The 15,376-nt window shown below is 55.9% G+C and overlaps 1 protein-coding gene across 1 annotated transcript in view; it reads right to left on the reverse strand.

Moving 5' to 3' along the window:
* Positions 1-5,286: 5,286 nt before the first annotated feature.
* The window catches only part of NBL1 (neuroblastoma 1, DAN family BMP antagonist), a 13,521-nt gene continuing 3,431 nt past the window's right edge, over positions 5,287-15,376 (reverse strand). Inside the window, exons 2-4 of the mRNA XM_012656943.1 lie at positions 7,458-7,652; positions 7,222-7,333; positions 5,287-5,763 (exon numbers count right to left, since the gene is read on the reverse strand). Of these exons, the coding sequence (XP_012512397.1) occupies positions 5,500-5,763; positions 7,222-7,333; positions 7,458-7,627 (546 nt within the window). The 5' untranslated portion in view covers positions 7,628-7,652 and the 3' untranslated portion in view covers positions 5,287-5,499. The remainder of the gene's footprint in view (positions 5,764-7,221; positions 7,334-7,457; positions 7,653-15,376) is intronic.

Raw genomic sequence — 15,376 nt, forward strand, 5'->3', positions numbered from 1 at the left:
ACCTCCGGGCACTCCCAGTCTAACAGAGCGTGAACACATTGGGGAATGCCCAGGCAGGTGCGGTGGCGTCACTGCAGGCAGAGGGGTGGGGTGTGGCATCCCCTGAGTGTGACCTCCATGTGTGTACCTCTTCCCTCTGCCTGAAGGGGCTCTACCTAACACTGCTGTGCAGATTCATTCAATAAATATTTATTGAGCACCCACTAGGCATCAGGCACTGTTCTGGCCAATCAGGACACTACAGTGACCCCAACAAAGATCCCCACCTCCATGGTGGTTACCCTCTAGTGGAAGGAGACAGACAATAAACAATAAGTATAATATTAATTAAACAATTAGTATAATTAATTAATTAAACAATAAGTATAATAAACATGTAAAGTAAGGCCAGGCGGTCATGCCTGTAATCCTAGCACTCCGGGAGGCCCAGGCAAGAGGATTGCTTGAGCTCAGGAGTTCAAGACCAGCATGAACAAAAGCGAGACCCTATGTCTACTAAAAATAGAAAGACATTAGCTGGGCAACTAAAAACAGAAAAAAAGTCCCAGCTACTTGGGAGGCTGAGGCAGGAGGATCACTTGAGCCCAGGAGTTTGAGGTTGCTGTGAGCTAGGCTGACGCCACGGCACTCTAGCCCGGTTGACAAATCAAGACTCTGTCTTCAAAAAGACAAAAAAACTAAAGTAATCATAAAGTGATAACTGCTATAGAAAAAAATAAAATGTAGTACAAAGAGGAGGAGAGGTCTTTTTCCCTCCACAGAAACACAAAAATATTATGACACCTTCCACAGTTAAGGCTCTTGCTCTGTTCCCAGGGACTTTGTTATACTGTTCTTACTCTTACAATATTCCTACTCCTTCAAGTATTTATTCCTACCCCTACAATAGTGTGGAGTAGATGTTAAACTGGAGTTCGGATAGGCCAAGGGCCTGGCCCAGGGTCACCAGCAGCATGCGGTCCAGCAGGAACTGAAACTCAGTCTGCCCGATGCCTGCGGCAGAGGGAGCCCACTACAGGCCGTCGAAAACCTCCTGACAGAAACCTCAGCCCCTGCAGCGCCCCACCCACCCCTAAGCCGCTGTTGGGTGCTCAGAGCCCCAGTCTTGCCCACAGATGGATCTGCTCAGCAGGGGGAGGAGGCCTGCCCTCCCCACCCCACCCCCGACACCATACTGCAACACTGTGAGGTGTCTGCCATGCCCCGAGGAACAGGATGTGTACACCAAGCAGGAGCTGAGAGTCAGAAAGAGCTGGCTTGGGATCCAGCTCACCGCTTACCGGCTCTGTGGACCCAGGGCCAGCAGCTCCATCTCTTTGGGCCACCTTTTGTCCTCTGCAATAGCTAGCAGAACAATACACACCCATCTGACAGGGTTGTTGAGGGGATGAAATGACGGTGTGATCTGAAGACTTTACTGTACTATATCAGTGCGAGCTGTTGGACTCAGTGTTCCCATCTGTGCAATGGTGATGCATTCAGCCCTGTAGTAACTCCTTCACCCCAGGGATTGTGACGTGAGCAACAATGACCCAAGAGGTGCTGTGTGGAATGATTGTGGAGCCCAGTGACCTGAGTTCCTCATCCCAATTCTGCTACTTGCTCTGTGAGGTTGGCAAAGCCTCTAAAATTCTCTGCTGCTATGGAACTGGGGCGGTGGGGCTGTGAATGGGCTGAGTACCTGATAGACCATTTGCCTCATACATTTTAGCTTTGTAACACTCAGTATGTAGTGGGATAGAATATTAGTCTCCCTGCTTTTAGCTTTTTCTGTTTGATAGCTTTTATTTGTTAAAAAAAAAGACCTAAAGAAATCATGGCAATAACTTTAACATTTGTTTATTCTACGTGATAGATTCACAGATGTTTGTTGTATTTTAATCTGTACTTTGCTATAATTTTAAAAATGACTTTAAGATTGGGCCAGGGTCATGGTGCCACCTTGTGGCCACACTGTTATCTTGAACTTGAGACCTTGATAGAGCTGTGTGTGCTCCTGTATCTGTCCTGTAGATACTGATAAAGGCTTAGACTTCCTCCATATTTCAGAGCAAAGAGGGACTTTCAAGGATTCTCAGCTTTTGCTTGATTACTTTGGCCACGGGAGCTTCCTCCCTGGAGGAAATAGCTAGTGCCATAACAGGACAGCTGAGGCTTCGAGATCTTCTGCCCCAGACCTCCATGCTGTCAGTACAGAGGACTGTGGGAAGCTCCTTATTACCAGAGATGGAGAGATTAAGTTCCCAGGGAGGTTGGGAGGCTCCTTTGTGAGGTTGTGAGGGTTAGGGTTAGGGTTAGGATTTGTCTGTTTTGTGGCTGTATCCCTAGCACATATTAAGGTCTCAGTAACTATCTGTTCAATGAATGAATAAATGAACAAAACCATCAGCCCGACCACCTGCAGTGCGGGCCAGTCATTCATTCTCAATAATAATAACAGCCAACATCTCTGAGGTCTTACTAAACGCCAGGCGCTGTTCCAGGCTCTATATGTGCATCGATGCATGTGATGCTCACCACGACCCTGCCAGTGAGGTAGGAGTGATAGTTACTCCCTATTTACACGTAGGAAAACTGAGCCGCAGAGATTTCTGTGACCTGCTCAAGATTACATAGTCAGGGAGCGGCTCCGCCAGGATTTGAACCCAGGCGGACCGGATTTCCCCAGGGGCTTGGAGCAGGGAAAGAAAACCAGTTGAGCGTTGGCTCCGCGTAAGCTAACACTTTGGGGAGGAGAGGGGCTGACGATGCTGGCTTCACCGTTCATCCCTCCTAAAGATTTTAACTACTTCCGCTTTTGTGGAGAAGGGGCAGGGGAGCTGCAACTTTTTCTCCCCCCCGGGCTGTCTTGGTGGTTCCGCTTGAGCTTAACCTTGGAGAGAAAAACCAGAACTCGCTCCCCTCACAACGCCCCCCAAAGCTGGCACGCCTAACCACGCTTCTCAGTTTGTCATTGCTCCGGTCAGGCTCCGCCCTCTCGCTGGGCTCCCACATCCAATCGCCAGCGCCTCTCCCACGCGGCCCCGCCTCTCCCACGAGGCCCCGCCCCCCAACCCCACTGCCCACCTGGCTGGCCGCATCATCTCTGCCTGGACCCGGCAGTCCGCCCTGCTGGTCCCCAGCCTCTTCCACCTCCCACCCAGTCTAGTCTCGCTGACACCCAGCTCCGCGCAGACACCCCCAGGGCTCCTTGCTGCAAAGAGAATGAAGTCTGAACCGTGGCCGGCATTCCCGGCTGCTACCAACCACAACCCACCTGTTTTACTTCCGACCAGCTCCTTTGCAACGTATATGTCTGTGAATTTATGCCCTGCCTTGTTGACCAAGACTCATCCTGCCACCAAGACAAGGCCCAAACCCACCTGGGCTCAGAGGCCCAGCACCGGGGACCTATGCTGCCACACCCATTGCAGCATCCTGACTGCCGCATTCAAGTGTCCTGGTGTGACATCAGGGGAACTGTGAGCTTATGTGAGTCACCTACACTTCCAGAGCTCCGGTTTCCCGCTCTGTAAGACAAATGTAAACGGTCCTACCTGTGGACTTGCTGAATGATTAAATGCGTGCTGGAGTCCCCAAGCTTGGTGTGGGCTCTGGGCCAGACTGCCTGGGTTCAAGTCCTGTTGATGACGTTTCTTCACTGCTTGGCCCTGGGAAAATTACTTAATCCCTCTGCACTTCAGTGCCTCATCTGTAAAATGAGGGCAACATCTACACGGCTGGGTGGGGGTGCGGATGAGGAGAGTTATGTAAAGCACTCAGCACACGGCAGAACCCAGTGTACGAACTTGTACCCATTAGTTTTGTCCACTTCCCCTTCTCCTGGGGGCCAGGTCAGGCTGGGCCCAGGCAAGGGCTGATGCTGGGTCATTCTGAGCGTGAAAAGAGATGGCACGAGGCAAGCCCAAGGGATCAAGGGTCAAATCCGCCAAGTCCAGTTCTGGAGGCCCACCTAAGGTGTATGCAAGGCCAGACTCGGCACCAGAGGAAGAGGCGGGAGCCGGGGAGCCAGGAGACCCGGAGCCTGGGACACAAATGGCAGGACAGTGAGGAGGCCATGGGATGCAGGGGGGCTGCAGCTCAGGCTGGGGGTCGGCTCGGCACTCCAAGACCTGGGCCTCGACCCCGCCCCCCCCCGCCCAGACCCTGCTGCCGAGACCTTCTGAGAAGGCCAGCAGAGCCAGCTGGTGAAGAAGAGGACACAGGCATTGAACAAATTTATTCATGAGAAGACTCAGGGTCCGTCAGGGAGACCATCTACTGCTTACAAGCTCCAGAAGCTCTCGTCGGAACAGCGGTGAGGGCCAGGGCACCCCCAGGCAGGGGGTGGTGGGCTGGCAGCTGCCCTGGGCACAGAAGGGCAGATGCAGGCAGTTCTGGGGACTGAGGGACTTTCTTCACTGCCCACCTGCCCTGCCCTTCCCCCAGGTCCCACACCCCCCTAGGGTTAAAGTGCAGCTGGGAGGGAGGAGATGGGCAGAATTGGGGAGCTAGAGAGAGCCCTCGTTCCTCTTTGTCCTGGAGTTCCTTGAGGCTTGGCCAGAGTCCATTGCACCCAGGTCCTTCCTGGAACCTCTGGGTAAGGGAGATGACCCCTCACATCCCTCTCCCTGTCAGATATTCAGACAGAGCTTCCCCAAGAGGGTGGGGCTGGCTCCATCAGAAATTGGGGGGGCAGTGGGAGGCACTAAGATCTCTAAGAGGGAGAAGAGGGAGGGATGCTCTTCTTCAGAGATGGCCTGGGGGGTCACCTCCCAACCCCTGGCCCCGGAAGACTCCTCCTTTTCCTCCCCCTCTTCCCCACACCCCACACCAGGCAAGCCAAGGAAGCCAAAGAAAGGCCCAGAGAGCCTGGCTCCCAGCTCTAGTGCGGTGAGTCAGCAGGGTCCTGCCCAGGCCTGACTCCCAAGCCACTCCACTGAGGGAAGCCACCTCAGTGCCACTGGGGAGATGCTTCCCTGGGTATGGGGAGTGGGGTGGGAGGTTCTTGGGGAAAGCTGTGGGGCAGGAGCTTCTGCCAGTGGCTTTCCTAGCCCAGTCCCTCCCTCAAGGCTGGGGCTGGCTAGGTGCCCACCCTCAGCCCAGGGCAGCTGTACCATCTGCACCCCCAGGGGTCCTGCCACCCCCGGGGCTGTGTGAGCCTTAGCCTGGCTCCTGCCATCTTGGATGGCCTCATGCCAACCTCAGCAGCTTAGGCAACTTCCTCTCCCTCCCAAGGGCACATCTCTAGAAGGCAGACAGGAAGAGACCCCCCCACTCCACAGAAGAGCCCTTGAAGACCTCTGCTTCCTCCCCCCACTCTTGAATATATTAAATTGTGCAGCTTGGCTCCAGCCCCTCCCCTTTCTCCATGGCAACCAGGCAGCATTCCAAGTCCAAGTCTGAATCCAAGTCCATCCAGTGCCAAAGGGGGGCTTCAGCCTCTCCCCTCACCCTTCCCCAGAGGGTGAGACCCAACATTCCACAGGGGGACAAGAGGGGAGGAAGGGTTAGGGGGCCTCAGTCCTCAGCCCCCTCTTCCTCGGTGTGGGGGGCCCCAGGGGGGTCCTCCGGCTCAGGGGTCTGCCCACCGGGGTGGGGGTGGGGGTGGGGGTGGGGATGGGTGCCAGGCTGGGAGCCCAGCCCGTCCTCGCCCTGCACGTAGACGCTCAGCCCCTCGTGACTGGGCTCCTTGCCGCAGGCCTGGCAGCTGCAGTGCAAGATCTTCTCCACCAGCTTGTCCACCCTGGGCACCTCCTCGTGGCCGGGACACTCCAACGTCACCTGGGGAGGGCAGGAGAGAAGGAGAGGGATGTTTCCAAAAGCCCTAAGAGTAATACTTCCTCACGGGACCAAGAATCCCAGAGCCCACGTGTGATACCCAGGTTAGCCGTGGGGTCCCGTCCAGGGAGTGGGGGGATTGGGCCCTTGCAAGGAGCCACCTGACTTGTCTCCTCACATCGAGTCCCGCCACTTCCTTATCCATCCCCCACAGCAGCCACAGCGCAGCCTAGGGAAAGAGTCCAGTATGGCCTTTCCCTGCTTAAAATACCCGGTGCTCCCCACTGCACTTGGAGAAAAATCCTGACTCCTTACTGAGACCACCCAGGACCTGCAGGCGCCACTGGCTGACCCCTCCGCTCCTGACCTTGCACTGTCCCGCCAACTCTGTGTTGCCTGATCTGTCTCAGAAACACTGTACATGCTGTTTCCGCTGCCTGGAAGGTTCTTGACCAACGCATCCCCCTATGGCTTGCCTCAAACTCTGCCCAGTACATTCTAAACTCAGCCTTTGGGTCTGAACACAGACGTCACTTCCTCAAAAGAGCCCCTACCCCAAACCTCCAGCCAGCTGAGGCTCACCTTGTAGGATCCGCATCTGCATCCTGCCCTTCGTCTGTCACTACACTTCTAATTATCCCTCCTTCTTTCCTCCCACCTTCTTCCCTTCCTTCCTTTCTTCTCTCTCCCTCCTTCTTTCCACAGAGCACCTACCCTGTGCCAGCTCTGGGGACACAAGGACAGGTATGGTCCCTCAAGGAACTCAGAGTCCAGTGGGAGAAAGAGACTTGTCAAAATCACCCAGATGCAGGTGCAGGACTGCAGATGTGACTGACGGCCAAAGAGGAGGCATGCAGTGATCTGAGAGCAGCAGTGCAGGGACCTGACCCAGCCAGGGGGCCTAGAAAGGGGCCCTTAGGGAAGGATGCTTGAGCAAGAGCAGAAGAATGAATGGAAGGTAACCAGGTGAGGAGGCGGAGGAGGAGGAGAAAGGTATTCCAAGCAGGGAAAAGAACATGTGCAAAGGCCCTGTGGTGGTACCAAGCAGAACAGGGGTGAGAGGCTGAAAGGAGGTGAGCTGGTATCAATTGTCAGGCAGGGTGGAGGCAAGACGAGACTGAAAAGACTGGTGAGCCAGACACTGCCCGACCCTGTGGGCATGGCAAAGATTTTGGTCTCATCCTATAACAATAGGAAGCCACTAAAAGGACTTCAGCCCATGGCATCAGATCGGAGCTTCAGAAAGACCCCTTGTCCTGTACAAGTTGATGTCAGACTTGTGAGCCATCCTGTGGCAAGGACCACATCTGTATTCCCAGCACAAGCCTTGCACCCTGCACACGGCAGGGCTCTTGCTAAGTGCTTGTGGCTACCTGCTGCAGTGCAAGCCCGGGGAGAAAGGCCAAGGCCAGCGCAGGCTCTGGGCCAAGGCCGGGCAGGGGTGGAGGGGGCAGTACTCACAATCTCCCACATGGACTGGGCCGGCATGCAGGAGTCACAGTGCACCAGGGACTCTGTAGACTGCGGGAAGGTGTTGGGGACACTGTAGCTGAAGCACTGTCCTAGGCACGCCCTGTGGAAGGAGAAGTCATCATGCCTGTGTCACCCTGGTGGAGGCAGGCACAGGCAGCCCTGGTCCTCTCCCTTCCTCTTGGGCCCCTTTCCTCATCCCCCCACACCCACCCCCCGGGTCCCACCTGTTCTGGATGGACTTGGCCTCACAGCCGCTGTGGCCCACAATCTGGGTGATGTTCTTGGCTTCACACCAGGCACTCTTGTCCGGGAACAGTGCCAGCTTGTTGATGGGCGGCGGGGCAGCCAGTAGCATGGCAGGGAGGACGGCCCCCACCAGGACCCGAAGCATCATGCCCGTGGCCTCCAGAGCCCTGGAACTGAGCACAGGTGGCAGCTCTCAGCTGGGCCCGGGGGGCCAGGCAGCGAGAGGCAGTGGTGTTACAAGCACGGACTCTGGCATGTGACTCCTCGGCTCAAAATCCCAGCTCTCCCACTTACCAACCAAGTACAACCTTGGACAAGTTACTTCTCCTCTCTGAACCTCAACATCGCGGGTGTTCACAGCACCTGCATCAGATGGGTACTGGGAAGATTAAATGAAGTACTACACGAGCCTAATAGTTAATACACATTCTGCTATTCACGTACGTGTTTGTTAATTTTGTAACTTATGTTGCCTTGGGCGAGTTACTTTTTATCTCCATGCCTTGGTTTCTTCATCTAAAAAAGGGAGATGTGCATGGCAAAGGATTGCTGCAATTACTAAACAAGGCACTACGTGATGAAGTGTTAAACAAACATTAGCTCCCTTTCTCTCTTTGATGTGGGTCGTCCAGGGAAACACACACAAAATTGTCCACGCATCCTTCTGGGGGCTGCCCACCCACCATGTCTCCCTGAAAGCCACCGCCACAGGTGCCAGGATTTTGAGGGAGTCTCGGTGGAGCCACAGCTAACGATCTTGCAGCGAAGCCCTGTGCCACCTTGGCTGGCTGGACCTCGTGCAAAAAAACTAACCCTGAGGCAGACAGTATGTCTTACTAGGATGCCATACCAGAGCCTCAAGCACACCAGAGCCTCTCACATACATCATGACCCGCAACCCCGTCCTAACCTGGAGCAGGAGCCCGTCAAAGCCAAGCACCTGACCCTGCTGGGGAGGCCATCTGCAAACTCCCCTGCTATGGGAGGAAGAACTAAGATGCTTAGAGCACACCGGAACTTGCCAGAAGATGGCGCTGCAGGGCAGTCCGTGTTTACAGTATTCCGCTCAGAGGGGACTCTCCTCCCCCCACATTCCCCAACTTTATCCTCCGTAGGTTTCACCCACACCGGCTACTTCAGAAAGCGGGGGGCAGGGCGGCTTCAGAGAGATTCAGAAAGGACGGCAGTGCCTACAAGGGGTCCCCAAACCCTCTAAGGACAGGACGCTGGAGAAAGGGCGCTGGACCCACACATGCTGTCTGACCAAAACACTCATGCCTGCTTCCCCACCTGTAAAATGAGTGAGGTGACATAGAGCAGTGGTTTCCAAACCTGACAGCTCATCAGAATTCCCTGGGGACCGGTGGAGTGAAAGTTCTAGGGTGGGATGGGATTCTGCATCTTTAACCAGCTTCCCCGGCGGCTCTGATGTGCAACCGGGCTAGGGAACTGCTTCGGCTCAGACAGTCTGGGATTCTGTGTCTTGGGACAGTCCCCAGAGGGGTCTGGGTGAGGCTGAACCGGGAAGAAGGGCCAGATCGCAGTCCCAACTGGCCCCACTGAAGCCCAGCACCAGAGGCTGGATGGCTAGGACTGGGTGTCCCATTCAGGAAAATCTTTTCCAGGGCCATGGGGGCGGCACAGGCAGGCACTTTGCAAAGTGGCCGGGGGAGGGGGTGTGGAGGCACACTGGCTGACAGGGCTTCCAGGGAGGGTCCCGGCCAGCCTGTAGGCTCCGCCCCTTCCAGCGGGTCTCCATCTGCAGGGACCCCAGTGCCTGGGTGAGCCGCGCTCCCAGCCCAGGGAGGGAGAGCAGCCGGAGGGGAGGCCAGACAGTCTGCCCCCATCCCAAGTGAGTTCCTGTCATGATCCAGGCTCTCACCCACACATTTCCGGTCTCAAAGCCCGTGTTTTCAGCACAACCACATCCTAACAAAATAGAATGGTCTCCTTCCTAACTGGCAGCCTAACAAATTTTTAAACAAGCTTGGCATCCAGAAGGCTTCCTCACCCCTAACAGGTCCTCTGACCTCTGTGGCACACGTGAGGGGACCCAGAGGCCCATTTAAGGTCCCCCATAGACCTCAGAGGGGTCCAGGGACTCTTGTCCTATACCCGACCCATCTTGCTTCCTCAGGAACAGGTCAGGTGGGGCCGGGGAGGCGACTGGGGCAGGAAGCCATGCTGAGGTTTCCTAGGATCTGGAATTGAGACTGGGGTTGAGATGACGAAGCCTGGACATGAGCACACACGTCTGGCTGAGGTTGGAATTAGGAGAGGCGAGACTTGAGGCTGTGGGTCAGGACCCCGGCTATAGTCAGTAGAGCTGAGACTGGCGTTAAGGTGAGTAACAAGGTTTACTGGGAGTTGGGATAACGGTGAATTTTGGGAGGAGGCTGGTGTATGGAGATCAGAAACTGGTTACTGGGGTGACGTTGTGGCAGAAGTGGAGGAGAAATGAGATAAACTGAGGCAGAAGGTCACCTCCCTGACCTTCCTCCCTTTCCAGTACACAGCTGAGTTGATCGCAAGGGCCAGCTGTGTCCACAGAGGGGCGCTGTAACCTAACCCACCGGGCTCTCAGCAGGGCGCTGGGGCCACATTCTGCTTCCCAGGCCAGCAGCCCCAAGCTCCAGCATGCTGCCTGGGCTCCCCCCAAAAGCAGGGACCCTGGAGTCGCGAACGTTTGAATCCCAGCCCTCCCACCTAGGAGCCATGTGACTTCCAGAAGTAAGTTCACCCCTCAGAACTTACCTTCCTCAACCCTAAAACGGGGAACATAGTCCCCTCCTTGGAGAACTGGGAGGATAAATGAAAGCAGTCAGCACCCAGCAGGCACCCGCTAAGGCCAGCTCTGCCCCCCCATGGGATCATGGGAAAGGCTGGGCTGGCATCAGAGCCAAGGCAGGGCTGGAACGGGAGGCGGCAAGGATGCCAGGAGAAGCCTCTCCCACACACGCCTGCCATGGAGACACACCCACCTCCTCCCACCCAGCCCCTAGGAACACACGCTGCCCCCCACCAATGGGGTGGGCTCTTGGCTAGCAGGTTTTACTTTTTGTTCGTTTACACTTTTTTGTTTTTTCTAGCAGCAGCTCAGCTAATTTTCTTTTTTTTTTTTAAGTAGCAATCAGACCTTCCTTCCTGAGCCTTGAGAGCCTCACCCAGATTCTCAACCCTTCCTCCCTGCCCTGAAGGTCACACAGCAAGTCATGGGACTCCCAGAAAGCCAGGGTGGGAGAGGAAGTCAGAGATCTTCCAGGCCGGCTCCCCCGGCTTTGCAGAGGGGTCGTCCCAAGGTCCCCCAGCACGGCAGGCAAAGCAGTGCCCTTCCCTGGGCCATGCAGTTCCCCGTAGCTGGACATGCACTGAGCACCTTCCAGGAGAGCAGGGAGAGAGGGGAGGGTGAGGGCTGTGGCCCCAAACGCTGCACCCACCCAGGAGCTCAGAGCCCCAAGGAGAGGTGCAGGGCAGTAGGTAAAAAGAAGCAGTCGTGTGAGTCGGGCAGAGATGCCAGCAGGGAGGGGAGTAGAGGCTCTTCATTCTGGATTAAATACAGGATTGCAATTACACCCGTGCATCGCTTAACAGCAGGGATACGTTCTGAGAAATGCGTCACTAGGCAGTTTGTTCACTGCGTGGGACATCACAGAGTGCACTGACACAAACCTGGGTGGCAAAGCCTACTACACACCTTGGCTGTGTGGTGTAGCCTGTCACTCCCAGGCCACAAGCCTGCACAGCACGTTACTGTTCTGAATCCTGCAGGCAACTGTAACACGACGGTTAGTGTTTGTGTATCTGAACATATCTCAACATAGAAAAGGTACAGTAAAAATACAATATTCTAATCTCATGGGACCACCACCTTCTATGTGGTCTGTCGTTACGTGGTGCGTGAGTGTGTATTAATTTATTTGGCCCTTGCAACAACCTGTGAGATAGATCCTGTTCCTTTCCTCCTATAGATGAAGAAACTGAAGCGCAGAGAGGTTCAGAGATTTGCCGGGGGTCACACAATCAGTAAATAGAAGAACTGGGACTGAACCTGGACAGCAGCAGGTTAAGCCCCAGCTATCCTTGCCGATGAAAAGGCTCACAGAAGAGAAGGAGGCGAGAAAGAATGGAATCTGGAACTGGGATGAGGCCTGGGGCTCCCTGCCGCTGCCCCGTGGACTGCACCTCGATTCCTGTTAGCACTCTGGTGTTCAGCCACTGCCCGGGCTGGAAGCTTGCGGGCCCACAGACCAGAGTTCAAATCCAGCTCCCGACTCCCCGGCAGACTAGACTCCCCAGCGTGTGGCTCTCGGAGCCTTAGAAAGGGTATGACGCTATCCTTCCTCACAGCGGTGCTATGAGGCTTAGCCAAGGTGTCCTTAGCACAGGTGGGTGCCTTCTTACCACCCGGCCCGCCGGTCACCCCCAAATCCAAGTGCTTGGGTTCCTCAGAGGCCTCCTGCAAGTGCCTGACATGCTCTGAGCTGCTGTCACACAGAAAGGAAGTTCCCCAGGGGACAACACTGGCGGACCTATTTTGGCATCGTGGGAACTGAGGCACCCATATCTCCCGCTCTGGAGAAGAGGGCAGTGAACAAACACCGTCAACCTGCCCTGGTGGCTGCCCTGGAAGTCTGGGCTCAGACGGTCCCTCAGGAAAGCCAGGGACGTGGGGCCTTTGGGGCCTCTTCCCTGAGATGCTTGCCAAAAACTCAGATGCCCGGCCCCGCCCTGGAGAATCTGAACCCCCAGGTCTGGGTGTGACCAGGACATCTGAATGCACTCCCCACGTGATTCTGATGCCAGTCGGGCCAGGAACAGTGGTCCCCCAGGTCCCCAGGAAAGGGACCCCTATTAACAGCACTGCTGACAGGGGCTCCCAGCTCCACCACCTGGGTTCCAGTGCCTGGAACAGCATCCCGGATGCACCAGAAGGGCCTAGATTTCAAGGAACGCCTCCTCCCCACCACCGACCCACCGTGAAACCCTTTGTAGAGCAAAGAGTTGATTTTGTAAAACAAGCAGCCACTCCTCAGTTGCTCTTTTGGGTAAATCTGAATATTCAGGGTCGCTGAGGCAGAGTACACCAGGACTCTCAAGTGTGTCTACACATCCCCAATCTCTCTCACACACACCAAAGCAGGTGTACCCGAAACCCACCTGTGCCCCTACTGACCACATAACAACACACACACACACACACACACACACACACACACACGCGCGCGCGCGCGCATATAGACACACAGGTATGTACTCACAGAAAAATGCATACCCATGCAAGCTCACACACACACACACCCCAGCCTTTCCTGCTACCGTTCCCAGCAACCCGCCCAGGGCAGGAGCCATGCAGGGCAGGGCTGTCAATCCAGCCTGAATGTGCGCCCCACATGCTAGCACTAAGGGTGACATGTACTGAGGACTCACCCTGTGACAGGCAACCTCTCCAGAGCTTTCCATGGACTCTGCCATTTAATCCTCACAGCTGCCTTGTGAGATGAGGTATTATCTCTATCCCCACTTTGCAGATGAGGAAACTGAGGCACAGAAAGTTTAAAATGGCTGAGCTAAGATTCAAACCTGGGTCTGTCCTATTATAGTTGTGAAGAATGGAGAAGACCCAGACCCTGCCCTCAAGGTGGGGGAGGGGGGCGAGAAAGGGGGCCGAGGGAGGAGAGGGGGAGCATCTAGTTTGAAAAACAAGCCACAGACCCAAGAGCTTATTTTGTATATTTCGAAGCCCCCCAGTGCTGAGCCCGCAGGCAGAACATCCATCCCAGTCAGCTGGGACCAAAGGTGCAAAGGTTCCCCGAGGAGGGTCCCAAAGCAGGAACTGAAGCTGGGAGGCAGAGGCCCCCCTTTCTACTGAGGATTGGCCAGCTCTGCCCTCCATGGCCCCTGCCCTGGGCTGGCTGGTGGGAAAGGCAACAGGAATGTGCGTATGTGTGTTTGTGAGCTTGCGTGGTATGCATTTTCCCATGTGTATATGCATATGATCCCATGATTCTATATGCATATGCTTGTGTGTATGTGTGTTACTACTATGTGTTCATTAAGGAGGGCACAGCTGTGTTTGGGTTACACTTGCTTCTATGTGCATGAGAGCGACCTCAGTCTGGGGTAGTATCTGTCCCAATGAAACTGGATTTAGGGGAAGCATCAAGGTGAAACTCAAGTGAATGACATGAGTTGGGATTTTATAAACTGTCAAGTGCTGCCCAATGTACTGGCCTGCCATGGCGGGAACTGGGAGGAAAATCCCACCAGACTAACCCTTGGGCCACTGATAAGATAGGGTCCAGGAGAGACCAGCCTCCTCCAGAATCCAACTTGGAGAAAACAGGCTCTGCCCAGCCGCCAGCATGGGTGCGGAGGGTGTGGCGGTTGTGGCCGCAGCCCTGGGCTTGGGGATTGGCGAGGGTGGGGCAATCGCTCCAGATCTTGGAGTGAGTACAGGGACTTCCTTGAATGGTGCAACTGGAAATGTGGCTCTGGGAAGGGGCAATGCAGTGTCAGCCCTGGGGATCCCCCCTCGCCCAGATCAGGCCCCAGCCCGCGTCAGCCCTACAGGGTTTCCCGGGCCCACTCTGGGGTCCGAGGACAGTTCTGGCCAAAGCTCATTCATTGGCTCACTGTGTTCCTGAAGGCCTCATGGTTGCAGACCGAGCCCATGGCCATTTGCTTCACCTTCTTAAACCTCACGTTAGCCACCTGTACAATGGGCGGCATGGCCTGGGAATGTCCATTTTAGCAGCCTCCCTTGGGAAGAGCGCTCCTTAAGGCCACAGTGATTCCATGATCCCAGTCTCACTGCAGGGCGGCTTCTTTCCTTCCTTCAGCCCTGGGGAGGCTCTGGGCCAGGCACAGCATGAACCAACTGTCCAGTGGGTGGACACACAGGCCAAGCCCACGCCACCCAGGCCTGCCTGTCTCTGCCGGGCACCTCCAACTTCCAACCCTGGCTACCTCTGTGCCAGCCCCCCAACCCACAGCCCTTCTACCTACAGACCCTCCTGCCCGCAGACCAAAAACAGTCTCCAAAACAAATCCATGCTAATGAGCTGCTGCAGGGCCGGCCGGCACATCTGCTCAGCAGAAGTCCCACTGCAGACCTCACCAACAACCCTGCCCGCTCTGCTCCAGCAGCCTCCGACCCTTGGGGTTGGGGGTGGAGGGGAACTAAACCCAGTCTGAAATTTCATTTTAAAATAATGAGGCCACATCCCTGGCTAATGCAGAGCACCCATTCCTCTGTCCATCCTCCAACATACAGGCCCAGGAGAGAGAGGTCCAGCTTGCAGGGTGGGTGGAGAGGGGTGGGGGTCACCAAGGAGGCGCTGCAGCCTTGCCTTTTCTTTGGCCCCAACTCAAGGCAAACCACGCCCAGGCAGCCCCTGCATCTGGGGAAGTCGCAGGAGGCCCGATTCCACAGTAACAAAGGGTGAGGGGCTCCTTGTTGACAAATTGCTTCGCCACCCCCATGCCCCGCCAGCACCCAGTCTTTGGCCTCCAGTCCCGATCCCTGTTTTCCTGGGGTGCCCCTAGTTACAGGCCGGTGGCCTCCAGCCGGGCGAGGGCCTCGGAGAGCCTGGAAATGTGGCCTTCTCCCCTGACGCCCACCAACCCGGGCCACTCCACTGCAGGCAGCTGCCCCACTACCGCGGCTTGTAAAAGATCAGAACGGCCCTGCCCTGGGAGCCGCCGGGCAGGTGGCCGGCAGCAGGGCCCTGTCGTCCAGACTGCCTCGCGGGGGTGGAATTCTTAAGAAAACGAGCCCCCGGAAAGGCTGGCTCTCCCTGCCCCAGACTCAATTCCAGGGGGATGACCCAGGCCGGGCTGGGGCAGGCAGGAGGCAGGGGGAGGGCTTGGCGTCTTGTACGGGGTCTAGCGAACTGTG

This window comes from Propithecus coquereli, unplaced genomic scaffold (assembly GCF_000956105.1).
Source record: "Propithecus coquereli isolate 6110/MARCELLA unplaced genomic scaffold, Pcoq_1.0 Scaffold528, whole genome shotgun sequence".
Taxonomy (NCBI): domain Eukaryota; kingdom Metazoa; phylum Chordata; class Mammalia; order Primates; family Indriidae; genus Propithecus; species Propithecus coquereli.